The sequence below is a fragment of the Acinonyx jubatus genome, chromosome A1 (assembly GCF_027475565.1).
Source record: "Acinonyx jubatus isolate Ajub_Pintada_27869175 chromosome A1, VMU_Ajub_asm_v1.0, whole genome shotgun sequence".
Lineage (NCBI taxonomy): Eukaryota > Metazoa > Chordata > Mammalia > Carnivora > Felidae > Acinonyx > Acinonyx jubatus.
The window spans coordinates 80,882,293-80,902,264 of NC_069380.1; the positions used below are offsets into that span (position 1 = coordinate 80,882,293).

At 48.6% G+C, this 19,972-nt stretch overlaps 1 protein-coding gene across 4 annotated transcripts in view; it reads right to left on the bottom strand.

The window, feature by feature from the left end:
* Nucleotides 1-833: 833 nt before the first annotated feature.
* Nucleotides 834-19,972, bottom strand: part of DCUN1D2 (defective in cullin neddylation 1 domain containing 2) — a 31,086-nt gene continuing 11,947 nt past the window's right edge. Inside the window, exons 4-8 of one of the 4 annotated variants that reach the window (XR_008296710.1) lie at nt 14,438-14,568; nt 5,473-5,555; nt 3,841-3,937; nt 2,761-3,646; nt 834-2,125 (exon numbers count right to left, since the gene is read on the bottom strand). Coding sequence is in view for 3 of the 4 variants with exons in the window: in XM_027065281.2 (XP_026921082.1) it covers nt 2,645-2,724; nt 3,841-3,937; nt 5,473-5,555; nt 14,438-14,568 (391 nt within the window). In the remaining variant the exon portion in view is untranslated. Of the gene's footprint in view, nt 2,725-2,760; nt 3,647-3,840; nt 3,938-5,472; nt 5,556-14,437; nt 14,569-19,972 lie in introns of all 4 variants that reach the window. The other 3 variants (XM_027065281.2, XM_015084907.3, XM_027065282.2) reach the window with 3 other exon arrangements.

The following is a 19,972-nucleotide window of genomic DNA, read 5'->3' on the forward strand; positions in this document are numbered from 1 at the left end:
GGCCCCATCACACCTGGACTTAAAAAGCACCTGTGACAAAAATAACATTTCTTTCAGTAATAACAAGATACTGAGCTGCACTTAAGCACACAGAGCCAGCACAGAGGCCTGGGGGGCGAGGCATGCCGGCTCCTTGTCCACACTGCAGCCCTCTATCCAGACAACTGCCCTTTGTGGGTGGAAGAGTGTCCTTTGGCAGAAACAGCTACTGTTGAGGGCAGAGGAGGTTCCCGGCTCATTTCTCTTGCTGACCCTGAGGCCATGGAAACCTTTCCTGAGGTGGCCAGCAGCTCCCCCACACCATCCCTGCCTTGTCCAGCAGCACTTACTGAGCCTGGGCCGAGCTCCTCCAACCACGGTGTGCCTCCCCCCACGTGGCCTGGAGTGTTGTACTTGGACATGCACGAAGTTCAAGTGAAGCAGTGATGTGACTACATCCCCAAGATGGAGACGGGGTCATGTCTACTCCGGGAGACACAGGTAACACGTCTTTATTCAGCCTGTTCTATTTGGGGGACTAGTGTATTCTCTGTATATTCCTGGTTTGCATGTCCATGTGTCCTCCCGCAGGATTCCCAGCAGCTCCGGGAGATTCTGCCGGTTACAAGAGAGCTACAACTCTTCACACACAAACAACCATACTTATTTAATGCATTATGCGGTCACGAGAAGGAAACTAAATGGCCAAGCTTTGTGTATTGGGGTGCGGCCATCTACATGAGCAGGCAGGCTGAACATGGGTGGGTGTCCCCAGAGGGGTCGTTTTCCCGCTGGTCCCGTGGCATCCAGCAGCATCTGAGCAATCGAGAATAGAGTTACAAGTGCACCGCCACTGCCACACCAGAGAACATATTTTATTTCAACGTTTGCAAAGCTCTTAGCACTTTTCATGGCACGCGTGCTTTAAATAAATAGAATAGAAGAAACCGCAATCTTGAAGAGCCTTTGTCCGGCCACTAATGTTCCGTTATTTACTGATGACCAAGTGCACAGAAGCCCCCCACTCCCACAACTTCGAATCTTAAGAACGAGGGGTCGCAGACCTACAGCCTCCTCCGTGAACACTTACACGGCAAGAATCTGCGAAGCCTCGAAGGATGCTTTAAAGCTGTTGAGGTTTTTATTACATAAAGTGCATGCTCTCTTAGAACCACAGGCTGGCAGGCAGAGATGGGCCTGTCGACCCTGTGGCAGACAGGGAAGTACAGGCCCAGGAGACACCGCGGGACTCAGTCGTGCATCTGTGTAGGGGCCAACCCAACCCAGCCCAGACTCTGGCCTGCAGGCCTTAAGCCCCCTTTCCCACCCGGACAGCCTGTGGCCTCTCTGAACAACTCCTCTTTGGAAGTATAAACGGTTCACACATGGCAAGCACACGAACACCTCCCATGGGCACAGAAGCTTCCTGAAATGCTGAATCCCAATTTTGAAAGTCACATCAAACTACACATTTTAAGCACACTGCCCATTCACGGAAAGTCCACTGTGAACTTCCTCTCCTGTGAAGTGACCCCAGTTTATCTGTCTCATAAATGGGACTGCAGACAGGGTAGCAGGCACACGTGGGACGTGAAGATCTTTTCAAATATAATGCAGGGTCTGCACAGTGATTTTTAGAACACCCAGGAGCTTTCCCAACAGGAGGAACAGGTAACGTCACAGGCTCCACCATCGGACAGCACAGCAGAGTCCATGCCTCGCCGGACGGCCTCCTCTCACAGACGGTAATGCGACGGTCACACACTGCAGATGTAAATGAGACGGGACCTTCCCGTCTGGGCGTCTCGGGTAACGGTGCGCACTGTAGCTTCCGAATGTGCGCAACCATGCAGAGGGCCGGAGGGAACAAACTCACTCCATTTCTGAATCTATAATCCGTTGCTCATAAAAGAAATACTTTCCAGGGAAAAATGTCTTTTTAAACGTAATAAAATACTTTTTTTTTTTCTAAAGCATACTTTATAGAACTTTTTCGGAAGCTCATTCAAATGACACTGGACAGGACAGACCAGCTGACTTGTAAACAGTACATGATAAAATGTCCCTGGAATCCCATGGTGATGGGTGCTGTCACCATGCAGACTGCAGCATGTCAGGAACCGTGAAAGCACGTTCACATGAACATCTATGGGAAATTAAAATAAAAACAGACCCAATAAATCCAGATGCTTGATAATTCAGAAAACAGAAGTCTTGATTTCCCAGCAGCAAGTTTAAAAAGTGTTAGGATCTGTGTCCAGATCCTTTTTAGGACACATTCCTACTAGCTTTGGCCTGCAGAGAAATACAGTGTCCCACCAAGGGCACAGACACTGTTTCACAGGTAGGATTACAACGTGGCTCAGCAGGATCTGTGCGAGCCGTGTGTTCATGCGCCTTCACGGGAGCCGCCGATTCAACCGCACACTCTGCAGATCTGCAAACAGGCTCTGGGTGACTTTTTCACAAATATGATAAAAATCATGCAGAAATTCCCTAAAGCAGCAGCCACAGGACCATCCCCAGACATCCTGAAGCAGCATCTTCTGAGGAGCTCCTTACATGTCCACTCAGCCCTTTCTGTGTGCAGGGGGAGGTCATGTGGGCACCAGGGCTCCTGGGAGGAGGCACTTGCTCTCGGTGTCCGTGCAGCTTCACTCTCTGCCTAGAAAGGGCGGCGTTTACCGCCCGTCACGACTGGCCGTGCATATTCTACAAAATCATCTATCAGAACAGGCCACGCTCCTACAGGAAAGCAAACACAGATCTTTAAAAACTCACCAGTCTAGAGCAGTATTTTTATATCCAGAGCATTCTTTCTGCAGTCAATATTTGTGTTTCAGGAGCTCAAGTGAGTCGTCTCACAGCCCATCTCTCTGGAGGGATTGCCAGTGAGATCCATTCCTCTTGCTGTAGCCAGACCCCAGGCCAGCACTGGTGCTCCCGTGCGGACGTGGCCTCTAGCGACCAGGCACTCGGGGCCGGCCGGCTGCAAGGCCCGGGCCCCTGTTCCAGGCAGTCGGGACCAGGCACAGGGCCTTCCACCTGCCCTGCAAAACACTGCACCCTTTTCTCCCTGGGCCGGTTCCCTCTCCAGGCCCAGCCTCCCCACCACCCCCAGGTAGCCCGGACCACCCCAACCCCGCTGGCCAGGAACACACTCACTGTAAGCTGCCGGCCCCTCCTCTGCAGACCAGCCACGTCTCGCCACCACAGCCACACTCCCTGGGCTTCTGTCTATGGTCAACTATTCACGTTTATTAAGTGCCCGCTCTGTGCTGAGTGCTGGGGACGCACATAGACATGCAACACCACAGGTGCCCCAGAGCGGTCGCCTCCAAGCTGGGCGCTGGGGGAGCATGCAGTGGGCAGGCTGAGACTGTGTCCTTCCCTAAAGCGGCACAGTGCCCATGGTGGCAGGCACATACATGCTCCCTGACAGGCTGTCCTCAAACATCTCAGGGTGGGGACCATGAATATGTGATCATGTTATACCAGCTGGAATCTTCACATGGTAGAATGCCTAGCCTGAGGCGCCACCCAGGATTACGTACCTGGAAGAGCGGCTTCCAAACCCGTTTGGTCCCACGGCTCTGCCGCAGGGCTCTCTGCACATCCACTTTTGAAATGCTTTAGTTTATTTAGGGGGTTGTCCTCCTAAATTAAACTAAATACGAAGCCCTATTTTTCTCGTGTGGTTGACAAGACATAAAAAGAGGGTAATACTGTCATCACCACCACCCCCACTGCACTGAGGGGCGGGGCCCAGAGGCAGCTGGAGCCGGTCACCACTGTCCTGCCCCCAGCAGTCTGCACATCAGCATTTCTGGACATCATCGGAAGCACTACAACTTCCCGTACCTTCTTCGTCATAGTTAGACATATCATCTGCAATCATATTTCCAAAATCTAGCAGAAGGTTCCAAGTGTCCCTTGGGATTGATCTTTTGTGATGTTCCTAATACATGAGAGAAAAAAACCCACCAGACTTAAGAAACAGACGTGACCCTTGGGCATCCCAGCGGCCTCGTTACTTCAGCACACACCGCGATGGGGAAGCGGCACCATCACACGTGGTCAGAAGTAATGACAGTGTTCTGGGTATGGTAGGAGCTACGTGATGCCAATGTGCAAATACACAAAAGCAGACTTGTTTAAAAGCAGAATAAACATTAAAATAGAGATTATAATCTGTTTCACTCCAATACAAGGGCAGTGCTTTAAAGCTCCACCTAACACCCAGCCGATTGGCATACGGTGCGGGACAGCCAGCCTGTGGCACCCAGATACATGTACTTCTCTGCACGCCAGGTGGGTCCTGCAGTGGGATGGGCCATTTTTCAGATTTCAGGTACGCCACACGCGTGGACAACACGCGTCTGTGCTGTGACTCTCAGCGGGCAGAGGGGCACTGGCTCCGCCCCCTCCCCCCGCCCCACCCCTCCCCTTTGGGCATAGAGCTCCACACCTGCACGCGTGTGGCAGAGGCGAGTATATTCACAGATGATGCAGAAGCCACCCAACCACATGTGGACTTCTGCGGCCTTCCTTGCGTACCCTGCCTGTCGTCCTGGCCTCAATTAACCTGTTTCCACTGTGCTCTGGGAGCCTTTGTCCACACTGACAGTCTTGGGCTTTTGTCCGCTCTCAGGCCTAGGGCTCTGTGCTCGTCCCCAACGTGCTGCTGTCCCCACGGTGCCGTCTCTGGGCACGTGCGCAGGGTCCCTGGGGAACGCCTGCACTCGAGGGCACTGACCACAAAACTAGTGAGTGGTGGAAGCGGACTAAACGTGACACAGGCTGTGAACCTGCACATCGGCTTCCCCGTGCTGCTTTGAGGAGGACCCCACGCACGGCCCCCAGCGGGAAGACGGTCCTCAGCCAGGCCTCACACATTCGCAGAGGAGTCCATGCGGGAGATGTGGGCACATTGCCATCACGTGACTGTCTGCTCTGGAGGGGACCCTGGTGCTCCACACGCTTCAAACATGACGCCTGTCTCCCTTCCCCCAGGCCGGGGGCTGCTCCACCAAGGAGGCCCCTCCAGCTCGGAGACTCTCCTGAGGGAAGCCCAGCGAAACCCTCCTTTTTCCTGCTCAGTTAGCATCGTAAACCACATCTTAAAGTGTATCAGACTGTGGACAAGCTGGACAACGGGATACAACCTGCAGTCTGGAGCCTGTATGAGCTCACAGGACGTGTGTCGCTGCTGCTTCGGGAAGCCTAGAGCCAGGTAGTTGGAGTTCTGCAGACAAGGGGAGGCCTGCGGGTCATCTGAAACCCCAGCCTGAGAGTCCCGAGGGGCTGCCGGGAGCCCTTCTGAATCCGGCCTTGGGTAGCCCTGCCCGTTCCTTGTGGTGGTGAAGCTCGCGGCTACTCGCCAACTGCCTGGCAGCCACGGTACAGAACCCCCAGTCAGATAACACGGGCGGCCACACAATGTGCTGACCCTTCACACTGGGCACACACAGCAAGAAGCAGAAGGACACTTACCAATAAAAAGCTGTTCCAAAGATCTAAAAATTTAAACCTTCCAGATAACACTAAATTCCAGTATGCAACAGCCATTTCTAAATCTGGCAAAAAGAGAGAAAGAGCAGTTAATAAATCCCAATTTCTTTTTCCACTGCACAAAATATGACTACTTCTTAGCGTACTGGTAATCACTTAGTAAAACTCAGCACTCTTACTGAAGAGTAAGACGAGGCCCACCCCTTACAGAACGTTCCTGATACTGTGAATGATCTAATCTTCTAACTTGGGGGAAATCTCTTTAAGCGGTCTGTGCCTTGTTATTCAGACACATACACAACTGTCCCTTAATTAACATCAGTCTGTAAGACTCCCACTTCTGTATACACCAGGCTTTCTTCAAACCTCACTGATGCAACCTGGATACTGTTCTTGCACATCAGGTAGTGTCAGAACATGCTGAACTGCAAGTTAAACAACCAGTCTTGATGGAAGGGAGGCAGTGTTTTCCCAGTGGGCGGGAAGAGTCCAGCTCGGAGGGAAGCCACACGAGACGGCCGGGACCCCTCCAAATTTCTCAGGGTGCAGTCAGGACACAGCAGCCCAGGGAGGGTGCTTCCATTGACACGCAGACATTCCCCGCCTAGGCCGGCTGCTGATCATAGCCCGTGTCCTCCATTTTCCGGGCCCGGAAGGCAGCGGTTGTGTAGTCGTGTCCCGAAGCTTCTACACAGACCTACGTACTCTGCGGGGCTCGGGTGCAGGATGAGGTCTTACAGAACAGCACCACGGAGCTGTAGGACTGCATGAGAATACCATCCTAAGCCAGAACTTCTGAAATGAGGATTCATTCTCTGCTTGGTCTAAGTTTACTATCTATTTCTCCTTGCATGCTGGATCCAGCAAGTAAACTAAGAGGCTGAGCTGAGTTTCCTTGTTAAAATTGACAGCTTTTAATGGTGTGCTTTAATCCCAAGTGCTCACCACTCAGAAAATAAAAGAACAGTTAGAATAGAACGATTTCCTAATTACACGTTTATATATGTATGTCAGGATAAACTCATGTGAAAAGCAGGCAAATAAATATTTAAGGTCACAGATTCTTTTAAATGTAAGAAGCCCAAACAACCACTTTTCAGAAAATTTTCATCTTAGTTGGTCCTACTTGGACAAAAGTGATTAAGGTAGAGCTGTAGTGGGGCCTGGCTGGCTCAGTCAGCAGAGCCTGCGACTTCTGATCTCAAGGTCCTGAGATCTTAAATTACTTCAATGATTACGTAAATAAACAAAACTTTTTAAAAAGTAGTGCTGTGACTTGAGATTTCTAGGAAAGAGCATTACTGCTGGATAAGCAAAGCAAGGTACAAGTAGCACCAAATTTAAATAAAACGCCTACATTCCCTGTGTTAACAGGCCGTTACAGACTTTCAGTCCTAAATACCCTGCAGTCTTACTCAGCAAGAGCCGGGCAGGAAGCTTCGAGGACTGCCCACGTGGACGGCTCGCTAACCCTCGCAGCGCCTGCGCTCTAACACTGACACGAGCGGCCTGTCTCACTAAGTCTACATCCTTGTGACTTAGGAAGAGCGTTAACTGAGATCTGCCCTCAACTCAGCTCAAGGGTGAGACAAGTCCCACACTGAGAAATGGGGGTGAACCTGGGGAGGAAAGAGAAGTAACGTCGTATGGCAGACATTTAACCTGGGTCCTATCTTAGTCTGGTCCTGGAAACCTTTCTTAAAAGTTCCTGATTTGCACATTCGTGACCAAAAGTGAACATATTCATATTCAGTGTTATGTATGTAAAAATGCTTACTATCACCCTAATCGGATCTACTTGCAAAATAACAACTAGAAAACCTCAAAATGACAGAACGTAGAGCTAGAAGCAAGGACAAAAGTGACCCCAGCAGCCGTGAGAAGATTACGACAGCTACTGCTTCCCACTAACCTCTGAGAAGTCTTCTTTCCTGAGCAAGAAAATGTTTAGAGGAAATGGTTACTCTTTAAAATTTGTTTCTGATTTAGATTTACATAATGAAAATGTCCCTTCTGTCAAAGAAGGCTTTGGGTGCAGATATAAAAATTAGCTAATTATCGTGAAACTTTACTTCCTCAAAAATCAAGATTTCTCAAAGCCAACTGATTCCAGACTCTATCCTAAGCTTCTTACATGAAAACAAAAAGTCAAATAACTTTAATTACCTTCTTTATTAGAGTGACCATCAGGTAAGGACAGGCTAACAGAACATAAAACAACCCACACAATTCTAACACATACACATAAATAGACACACAAACTCGAAGAAAACGAAGAATAAATCTCTCTTTTCTTGATCAACCTTTTTGACTGGTATCCACACTTTTTCTCGGAACTAGAGCACCTCTATCAACCTCTTTAATTTATATTTAATCCTTCCGAAGACACAACATGTAAGACACTCTGGAAACTGCAACATCAATTGTTCCGCTTTGAGTACATAGGCATAAAACTATTCATCTGGCTTTATTATTTTTTAAGCCCTCAAAACCCTGGTAAAATGAGGGGACTGCACTGAATGGCCTGCACAGGCTCATGTCCTCATGAGGCTGTCACTGGGCCCTGCAGCAAATCTCCAGGAAGGACGGACGGACACACACACACACACACACACACACACACACACACATACACGGGCTTCCTACTGCAAACAGCCTCCAAAACACGAGTCTCTGGAATATTCATGGAGAAAGAAAGACCTTTTTAAACTTTAATCGGGGACTTAGACTCTAATTGACAACATCCTGGAAACCACTTGGAATTACAAGTGCACTTGGGTGTGGACTTCTGGCGGAAGGAAGTGGGCTGGAGGAGAGCAGTGCCCCACCCCTGCCCCACCCCCATAGCGCCCCTGCCCCACACTACGGCCAGGTACCCCCCCAACCCAACGCAGGCAGCACCCCACCACCTCTGCGCCCCCAACCAGCTCCACTCCTGCGAAGGCAGGAAACAGGTCAAGCTGGAACAAAAGGGGCTGGCTGAGCCCTGCCTAAATCCCGGACACCAAGGATCATGAAGAATATACAATGACTGTTGCCTGAAGCCACTGAGTTTTAAGGTACTTTGCTATAAAGTGGGTCTGGGGAACAATCTGAGAATCCGCAGTCCTGACAAGCTCCCAAGTGACACCAAGTTGCTGGTCTGCAGACCGTGCATTGCAAGGACTTGAGGTCAAACCTAACTCAGTGCTAGAGGTGGACAGGGAAGGCGGCTCTCAGATCAAGAGGAGAATCACCTGGGACCTAAGTCCCCTTGGGCGGAGGAAGGGGGATCACAGGACGGGGCAGAGGCCATAGACGCCGATGAGCTCTTTCCCCCAAGACAGACTTGATTTGGGGGAGAGCATGCCTGGAGCACTGGTCCCAGAGGCCAGCGCCCAGGCATCGCCAGTAACAATCACTGGGCTGTAGAGAAAGGAAAGGAATCTGGAGGGTGTCCGAGGCAGGACGATCCTCAGACACTGATTCAACAATTTGAGGCCAGAAGAAAGCGGGAGGGCACAGTTAAGACCTTCTGCCCAGAAGACCTGCTCACTCCAGCACACAGGGTGGGACCTCCCTGTGGACCCACGGGGAGGGAGGTCACCCTGCTTCCCATCCAGCGGCACCCAGTAGAGTGTTGGGCACACATGCAGGCTGCTGTTCCCACACAGCACAGAACCTTCCCAGAAATTCCCAGGACTCTTACTGCTGCCACAAGAGAGGAAACACCATTGTCTTACAGAACACTGAAGATCTGTCGTCTGGAATTTGAGAACCACTAGCATGAAGCTGTGTTTCTGAACAATCTATAAACAGTGGCTGAATCGGTATGAATGAGCACTGCTACTGACTGGATCATGGTCCTGAAACGGCTTTCTCCAGGACCAGAAACCAGGGCTCCCTGGACGAGTGTCGGGTCCCAGGTCTGGGGCTGGTAACATGCGGCTTCCGGCAGCCTGTCCTGGCAGACAGGCAGGCAACAGCCAAACACTCCTGGGTCACATCAAAGGGATGTGGGTGCCGACCAGATGAGGATTCCCTGGCCACAGGCAGGACGATTATCACTGAGCTTCAAAAAGGGTCAGAACTGCAGTCCACTGGACCCTTCACATGTGATTCAACCCATGAGTTCACAATGATATGAAAGAAATAAATGCTAATGGGCCCTTTTCAAAGGATGGTAGGGGGACGACGCGCTGTCCTGACATCTGATAAAGGCACAGAAACAAGTGTTCACCCCACTGGAGCTGGACTACACCGCTGGGTGCTGAGGCACCACCTCCTAGGATTATTCCACATAACACGTGGAACGAAATGATGGAGTTGGAGCGACACCCCACATCGCCGTCAGGTTGATGGAGGTGGGCAGTGAGCTGCAGGGACCGCAGCTGGCGTCCCAAACAGAGGACAGCCAGAGGCGCCGTCTGATCCAAGACAGCCCTCAACAGTGACGGTCTCCCTGAAGGCCGGGACCTTCACGTCACCATGTGCGGTCCAGCGGCTCTGTGTGCCATGACGCACCTGACCTGCCACCTTACGGGGTGTCACGGAGCTAATGATGTTTTACACATTTTTCTTAGTTGTCTTAACAGAATTAAAGTAATAATACCACTTATACTGTGAAGTAAACGAGAGGCTGGCACCCTTGCCCTCCCACAGGCTTGTCCCCGAGGGTCACTGCACGCCTCAGAAGCCGCCCTTCTGCGCCACGCTGCCTCCCCTGGCAGCCACTAACCCCGCCGCAGGGGAAACGGCAGTTAGGGTGGCATTCCTCCAGTATTTGTCATTCCTGAAACAAAAACGTCTGTGCGCTGCAATAGATCAGACAAAAATAGAGCCGAGGTTGAAAGTGTGGTCAGGTGCTAGGCCCACAGAGGGTGTGAGGCAGGGGGTGAGGAGGTGAACTCATCTACTGTGTCACAGAGAGAGCAAAATCCAAGGGCTGATGTCATCAAGACGGCACCACAAACAAGGCAAGACGATGCTCTGATCCACCACCCGTTACAGTGACCTTTACCAAAGTCAGACCATGTCCCACCTAAGGTGACACTCAAGCCTTAGAGTCTGGTGGGCCTGACCACCAGGTCCCACATCTCCAGGGCACACCATGGCAGCCTCCTGAGAGCAAGAGAGCTTTTCCTGTCCACACCCAGGAGCCACTGATGGGGCACGTCACTTGACATATGGCACCAACCAGATGAAGCAATCCTACGTGAGGAATCACCATGATTTTGGTCAACATTTGGTACTTTTAAAAAAATGAGGTGAAGGGGGGCACCTGAGTGGCTCAGTCAGTTAAGCGTCTGACTCTTGACTTCAGCTCAGGTTATATATGATCTCACGGTTCATGAGATCGAGCCCTATGTTGGGCACTGAGCTGACAGTGTGGACCCTGCTTGGGATTCTGTCTCTCTCTGCCCCTCCCCTGCTCATGCTTGCTCTATCAAAATAAATAAACATAAAAATAAATAAATAAAACTGACACTGTAGTTCAGAAATCTGAAAATAAATAAAAAATAAAAAATGAGGGGCACCTGGTGGCTCAGTCGGTTCAGCATCCAACTTCGGCTCAGGTCATGATCTCACAGTTAGTGAGTTTGAGCCCTGCATTGGGCTCTGTGCTGACAGCTCAGAGCCTGTAGCCTGCTTCCGATTCTGTGTCTCCCTCTCTCTCTGCCCCAACCCCACTTGCGCTCTCTCTCTCTCTCTCTCTCTCTCAAAAATGAATAAACATTTAAAAAATTTTTTTTAATTAAAAAAAACGAGGTGAAAGCATTTGTGCAAAAACAGAACTGAATATTTTAGGAGTTTGCAAATTGTGATAGATTTTGCTCACACAGCAAAATCTTGTTCATACAGTATGAAACAAGAATATTGAGACTGAACGACACAAACTTCACGATGTGGGTCCACTGGGGAGCTCCTGGGCCCAGGGCCCATGTGAAGGTGGGTCCCAAGTGTCCTGAGAGCATGCAGGTCACAGAACAGGGCAGGGCAGAGGCAAGCATGGCAACCAGGAGGGGACAGTGGAGCCAAGACGGACTTGATCCTTCGAGGCTTGTCCGACCTTCACCACTCGGGTCCCTGGGAGTGATCTCCACCCATGTCAGGCAGCCCGCCAGGATGTGTGAATGCAGGGCACAGGAGAGGAGGGGCCCTAAACCTGCCATCGTGGCCTGTCCGCACACCTCTGACATGCACTCCATCCCTCAGCCTGTTTCCCTGTTTACAAAACGTGGGCAAGACTACGCGTGGGCAGATGAAAGCACCTGTCTGCCACACGACAGGTGCTTAATAAACGCTAGTTTCCACCTTTTTTTCTGGTCATGAGATAAAACATAAGAGCAGCTGCCTATGGCAGAAGCCACACTGGGTGAGGAGGCCGGGCTTGCCCCTAGATGTCTGGATAGGGGGCAATGGGGGAGCAGGGGGAGGCACTGGCGTGTCCATGACCAGCTGTCCCAGCACCGCACTCTACCCCTCACCGGTCAGCAATGCTGTAAGCACTCTGATTTTCCCAGGAACAAAACACCACGAGCGCAGCTCTCCACTCTGCACCAACATGACCAGAATCACCCTAAATTCTAATGCAGCCGGGGTCCCACTGCCAGTATCTCAATCTCACCTCCTGGCACCCCTGTGGGGACACCCGGGAAGCTTGTCTCCAGGAGAGGCAGCACCCGGCCGGCAATCACAGCCTGATGTGCTCAAAATGCCCCCAACGCCCAGGGAGGTTCAGGCGGTAGTGGAGGCCACCCGGCTCCTCCTTCCCTCAGTTGGTTGACCAAGCACGGGCTGGTCCCTTCAAGGGGGTGAGGACAGACACAACCCAGCAGGCCTGGCGTCCACTCGCTCTTCCACTGCCCACGCTCCACTGTCCCTAACCAGCTCCTGCTTAGGCGGCAGGATCCCTCACCAATGGCAGGCCATCTTTCTTCCCACGGCCCCGGCTCTCCGACGCACGACAAGGTGGGGACCGCGCAAAGCCTCCACTGCCAGAGGTGGCTCGCTGCTGCCCCTTTACCCAACGGCAGGCCTGTCTGCTCACCCATTTCCTGGAACAGGAGAAAATACATCCTTAATTTTCCTGGCGGCTCTCCCACTGCCACCTTCCCAAAGTTTTGGCAGAACTGTTCAAGTGAGCTCCTGAACGGGGCTCACACGGAGGCCCTTTCTCAGCTCCCAGGGTGGCAGGAGCATGATCCTCGAGGTGGCACACAGGGTGAGAAAGCCGTTCACAAGGCCAACTAGCCTGGAGACAGAGGGAATCTGATGAGAGACTCATCACAGTGCAAGGTACCAAGAGTAAAAGTGAACAACCACAGCACTGGAGAAAAACAAGTAAAAAGAAGAAAACCATCTCTGCCATGGGAACAAGCATAGTGCTTATGAAAGATGGCCCCCACCCCCTGCTCTGAGATAGGAGGGCCCAGTCCCTGACACCCCCCCCATGGGAGAACCCAGCCCCTGTAACCCCCTCCCATGGGAGGGGCCCAGCCCCCACACCCCCTCTGCTCTGGGACTGGAGGGCCCAGCCCCTGCACCCCCCATGGGAGAGCCCAGCCCCTGCAACCCCCTCTTCCAGGACAGAAAGGCCCAGCCCCCGTACCTCCCCTATGGGAGAGCCCAGTCCCTGCACCTCCCCTCCATGGGAGAGCCCAGCCCCCGCACCCCCCCCTCCTCTGGGACAGGAGGGACCAGCCCCAGACACCCTCCATGGTAGAGCCCAGCCCCCACACACCCCCCATGGGAAGGCCCATCCCCTGACACCCCCTATGGGAGAGCCCGGTCCCTGCACCTCCCCCCACCATGGGAGAGCCCAGCCCCTGCACCCTCCCCTCCTCTGGGACAGGAGGGCCCAGCCCCTGACACCCCCTATGGGAGAGCCCAGTCCCTGCACCTCTCCCCACCATGGGAGAGACCAGCCCCCACACACCCCTCTTCTGGGTCAGGAGGGCCCAGCCCCCACCCGCCCCCACCCCCACCCCCTGCCATGGGAGAGCCCAGCCCCTGAACCATCCCACCCGCGATGGGAGAGTCCAGCGCCTCAATCTGCGCCTGCATTTGACCTGCCAACAGGAGTAAGAGACAGAGGGGAGAAGAATGTTCACTGCTCACACACCTACAGACATGCACAGGTGAAATCAGGCCCCGAAATCAATTGTTTGCAGTGGATTTTTCTATCTGTGGATTTTCAAGCCCGTTTTGGTTTCCTTCCTAAAACTGGTTATTTTATAATATTGCTTTTTATGTGTAGGAACTCTTCTTCGAAACATATTCTTGTTTAATCCCTAAAGACCATGTCAGTCCCCCTCTAAACTTGTAAAACATTTTACTGAACTAAACGTGTCTGTTACATTAAGCAAATAAATTATATAGCATTTAGGGGGAAAAAGAAATGAAAATAAGCAGAATAAAACCCTCAGAGAAACCAAACTCACACTAAAAAGTTAAGAATTTTCCAAACAAATTTATATTATAGCAAAACTACATAACTCTGAAATAAACACTAAGATGTAACCCAAGGCATGTCAGAATTGTTTTCAAGTAAGGTAACTTTAAATCTCCAGACCAGGACAGGATTAATGTCCCCTGGCCGGTCCCCACAATACCATCTGCTGGACCACACACCTGGCTGATACAAACATTCTGACTGTCGGTATCAATTGCTGACTTCTCTAACCCATTAGTCAACTGTTATTAGTATGACAGAATGTGGAGCATTTGCAAGTTACTTTACATTTTGGAGTTTAAATATTTAAGGCCGGAAGTGGCGACTGACTAGGGGCTGAGCGCAAGTGCAGGTGGTAACAGGTGGCCCGCGTGGCCGTGGCACGCCCAGTGGTCAGAAGGCACCAAGGCAGGAACAGGGACCCTGTCGCAGCAGGACTGTCACCTGGCAGGTCCTGCCCACTTTTAGTCTCATGAAGATGTGGCTTCTTACGAATCTGGATTTTATACTCACCTAAACCCTTCTGCCCAGGGTTCTTAGCAAAGGTGAAGGTAAACTGATAAAAATCCTTAAACTTCGCCGTGTCCTTCAGTTCCTGCTCCAGCCTCGGCAGAAGGGCCCTCAGCTTCTCTGTGCTGTCACACCTGCCGAGAGACAGTGCTGTTGTGGCGGGACAAGCGCCTGCCCAGTCTGGCTGCTCCCTGTGGCCTGCGGGCCCCCTTCTCTAGCTAAAAGGATTCCGGTGCTCCAGAACGGATGGTGGTGGTGGCCGCACAGTGCCGTGAAGACGCTAAAACCAGACTTGTGGACTTTGAGTGGGCGAATTCTAGCCCTGGGGTCGCCTCCTTATGGCCAGGCTCGTCCACATAGGACAAAACACAACTCCACTGCTCGAGAGTCGGGCTTTCCGGGCGCGGGGTGGGGATGGGGAGGAAGGGGCAAGTGGGTGAAGGGATGGCACACACTTACTGTGATGAGCACGGAGGAACGCACAGAACTGCTAAGTCTGTGCACTTAGCATAGCGCTACTGCTGTGCACCTGACACTAGCATAGCGCTACATTAATTACGCTGGAATTTAAAATATACATTTGCTGAAAATGAATTAAAACATTGATCTTCCTCCAAAAAGTCAACATCCTTTAAGAATATTAAAAAGCCTTAAAAGCAGAAGTCTAGAAGAGCAAAACATAAAATTTGTCTTTTTTGACAACCCAGCAAGAAGATCGTAACAGCCCTTGCTTCACCAATGCCGCAGCAGAGCCCTAGGGCTTGGGAGCGAGCAGGGGAAGCCCTGCCTCAGTGGCCACCTGCGCGGTGACACAGAGGTGAGGCGTACAGCTCCAGGGACCCACACCAAGGCTGGCGTGCTCCCCACCTCAGGCCTCTTCTCTATGGGGCCACTCCGTGCCCTCCTGTGTGCCTGCATCACTCCAAGCAAGCACTCCCTGATGGTCAGTTGCCCCATTTTTGAACTTTGTAAATGGGAGCACATGTCTGGCTTTTGTGTCTGGCTTTCTGTGTTGACGCTGTGTCTGCAGGTTCACTTGTGCTGGCGTGTAGCTCACATTGAGTCATTTTCATTACCATGTAGCATTCCACTGTATTCATACTTTATGATTTATATGTTCTGCCAATGAGAAATCCTCTGGCTATCTCTAGTTTTCTGGTAACAAAGGTTGTTAAGAACATTTCTATACATGTATCCAGGCACACAAGTAAATGTGTTAGGTTAGGCACAAGACCAAGTGGGCCAGCTGGGTCACCGAATCTCAAGTGTTGTGATATCAAACTGTTTCCTAAAGAGACTGCCCCATGTCAACCCCCTGCCAGCAGTATACGAGAGTTCCTGTTCCTCCCGTTTTCAGTGATACACACAACTGTGTCTTATTTTAGCCATTCCACAGATTAAGTTCATCGTAATTTAACCTGTACTTCCTCAGTGAACAACACTGCACACCTTGTATTTTGACTGGCTATTTGGAGATGCTCTTTTGTGAAGTGCCAGTTCAAGTCTCCTGCCCGTTTTCAATTAGGTATCTTTTTCTTATTGTTTTGCAGGCTTTCTTTATATATGAACGACATAAGCTTTGGTCAGCTAAGCAGTCTACCCCAAGGTGGACTGCATTTTCCCTTCTTGATGATCGGAATTCTTATTTTTAGTATAATACACTGCCAGTCTTCTTCACGGTGTTTTTTACAAAATTTTTTAAATGTTTATTTTTGAGAGACAGAGAGAGCATGTGAGTGGGGGAGGAGAGAGAGAGAGAGAGAGAGAGAGAGCGCACAAGCAGGGGAGGGGCAAAGAGAGAGAGGGAGACACAGAATCTGAAGCAGGCTCCAGGCTCCAAGCTGTCAGCACAGAGCCCAATGCAGGGCTCGAACTCAGGAACCATGAGATCATGACCTAAGCCAAAGTCAGAGGCCTAACTGACTGAGTCACCCAGGTGCCACAGGTTTGTGGTTGTTTTTTTTTTTTTTTAATGTGTTCAAACTTCCCCCACTGCATGGTCATAAAGATATTCTCCTACATGATTTTTCTAGAGGCTTCTGGCTTTTGCCTTTAGCCTTTCACACTGACATCTATGATCCACTTGGAACTGATTTTTTATGTACGTTGTGAGGTAAGGATCAAGGTAAGTTCTTCTCCATGTGCCAATTCTCCCAGAACCATTTACTGAAAAGATGTCCTTTCTTCACGTCTCTGAAGGCTGCCTTTGCCATAAATCAAATGTACCTTAACACATGGGTTTCTTGGCTCCCATTCTGTTCCACTGGTCTACTGATCTCAGTAGTAGTGCCAAGTAGTCTTAATTACTGTAGCTTGAAAAGTCCTAATTATCTGAGAGAACAGATCTTCCCCCTTTTGTTTTTTAAGAACTTTTGGCTGTTCTTGACTGTGCATTTTCATATAAATTTTAAATCTATTTGTCAAACTACACATATATAAAAACTACTACTTACTGTGGTTTTGATTGAGATCACATTAAATACGTAAATTTAGGGACAAAATACTGACTGTTCCAACCTATAATGAGGTTTATGTCTCTACTCAGGCTTCTTGCCTCTTCTTAAGTTATTTTCTCTGTGGAGGTAGCACACATCTTTAATTAGATTTATCCTAGGTGTTTTTCATTACTGATACTATTGAAAATGACATATATTTTAAAAATTCACTTTGTTTTGTTGAATTGTTGCATTCAGTATTCTAAAATAAGATTGATTTTTGTTTGTTGATCTTGGGTCCTACAGTCTGGCTAAACTCACTTATTGACTCTAATATTTCACCTGTGGATCAGACTAGCTACCACCACCTGTTCAATGCTTAATAAAAGTAGGCATTCATGTTCCAGTTAAGTATAAGATTTCCTCTAGGATTTGGCAGAACGGGGGTGGAGGGGTCAGATTAAGTACTGTCCCTTCTATTCTTGGTTTGCTGTAAGTTCTTTTTCAAAACATTATGAACAGAATTGAATTTTTTTTAACGTTTACTTTTGAGAGAGAGAGAGACACAGACAGAATCTGAAGCAGGTTCCAGGCTCTGAGCTGTCAGCACAGAGCCCTATGTGGGGCTTGAACTCATGAATTGTGAGATCATGACCTGAGCTGAAGTTGGATGCTTAACTAACTGAGCCTCCCAAGCCACCCAGAATTGATTTTTTTTTTTTAAATGCTTATTTACTTACTTTGAGAGAGAGTGTGAGCCAGAGAGAGAGCACAAGCAGGGCAGAGTGAGAGGGAGACAGAGAATCCCAGGCAGGCTCCACACTATCAGCACAGAGTCTGACACAGGGGTCGAACTCACAAACTGTGAGATTGGGACCTGAGCCTAAATCAAGAGTCGGACACTTAACCAACTGAGCCACCCAGGCGCCCCGGAATGAAATTGAATTTTATCAAACCCATTCTTTAAAATTATTTTTTAAAATGCTTATTCATTTATTTTGAAAGAAAGTGCATGCACAAGCTGGAAAGGGGCAGAGAGGGAGAGGGAATCCCAAGCAGGTTCCATGCTCAGTGTGGAGCCTGACGTGGGGCTCAATCTCCCAACTGTGAGATCATTACCTGGGCTGAAATCAAGAGTTGGACATTTAACAGACTGAGCCACATAGGTGCCCCTTATCAAAGTTATTTTATGCACTGAGATAATCCCCCCTTTTCTGTTGTTGTGATAAATTACATTGGCTTTGTAATGTTAAACAAATCTCACAATCCCAGACTATAACAAACTTTGTCATGATAAATAATCCTGGTTTTTTGGTTGATTTGTTTTGGGGGCTGGATTTAGTTTGCTAATAATTTGTCTAAGATTTTTGCGTGTTATGCATCTTTTGATTCCTATGACTGAGAGTGGACAATAATCTTTCATTCTCAAAATATCCTTTTGTGCTTGCTTCGGCAGCACTAAAATATCCTTTGCTATCCAGGTTGTGCTGGCCTCAAAACAAATTGGAAAGAGTTTCTTCCTGTACAATTCTCTAAAGAGGCTGTGTAGAGTTGGCACTGTTCTCTTTATTAAATGTTTTGTAAGATGTGCGCCAATCGAGGCCAAGAGTTTTTTCTCTTTGAGAAGATTTAAAATTATGAGTTCTCATTCTTTAAAAGAGTTATGGAACTATTTATATGTCCATTTCAGTAAGTCACATTTTTAAGAGAATTTTTCTTTGGCATCCAGGTTTTCACGATTACTAGCAGAGAGTTGTTCATAATACACTCTTCACCTTTAACATCTGTAGGGTCTATAGTGATGTCTCTCTTTTCATGCCATATTGTTTATTTGTTCCTCACTACTTTTATAAGTCTTTTCAAACAGCAAGCTTCTGGCTTGATTCTTTCTATTGACAACTTCTTTTCTATTTCCTGAAATCACTGCCTGTTTAAAAAAGTAATTCCTTCTCTCTACATTCTTTGAGTTTAGTTTCCTGCTTTTCCTGCTTTTTGAGATAGATACTTTGCTTACTCATTTTTAACTCTTCTTTCCAAAATATGCACTTAAGAAGCTGAATCCTGCAAGTTTTCATAAGTAGTGTTTTCATCATTCAAAATACTTTCTAATTTCCATGGTAACTTCTTTCTAATCCAAAAGCTATATCCACATGTATTTCAACTGACTGAGTTATCCTTTTGTTATATTTCTACCTTAATTGTGTTATGGCCTAAAAATACACTCTATCACTTCAATCCTTTGAAATCTGTTGCAACTTCTTTTATGCCTCAGTTTGTGGTCAACACTTACAAATGGTCTACTTGTCTTCTAAAAAGAGTACATATTCTTCAACATCAAAGGGTATAATCAGGTCACTTGTTGTGTTGCCCAAATGTCCTATTTCCTTACTGATTTTTCATCTGCTCTTTACATCTGGTAAGATGTGTGTGAGAATTCCCCATTGTGATTGTAGATTGATAGATTTCTCTTTTTAGTGTTTATTTTTGCTTTAAATAATCTATTGCTTTCCATGTGAAATAAACCCTTCCTCATTATGAAATGTCCTTCATTATCTCTAGAATTATTCTTTGCCTTAAAGCTTATTTTAACATTAACATACCCACACCAACTTGTTTTGGTTAATGTTTGCAAATTACATCAACCTTCACCCCTCAAATTGTTCTGTGCCCTTATGTTTTAACCATACCTATTGTAAACAGTGTACACAGTGGTTGAATTGATGTTCTACAACCCACCCAATACTTAGTTCACTTACACTAAATTAATTATGGAAATGCCGACACATTTTGCTTTCAATCCTCCATTTTATCACGTGCTCGCTATTTGTCCTACATTAAGTAATTTTCCTTGTGTTCTTTTTTCCCCACATTCTTTTGGATTGAATTTATTACTTTCTTCTTGCTCCATTATTTAGGAATCACACATAAGTCACGTCCTCTACCATTTTTATCACGACTGTAACATACACAAAGAAAGCAAATATTTCTCCCACTGTTTTGTCTTTTTAACACTATCTTTCATTAAGCAGAACTCTTACCTGTGATGAAGTCCAATTTATCAGTTTTTTTGCTTTGATGGCTAGTGCTTTTCACATCTTCTCTA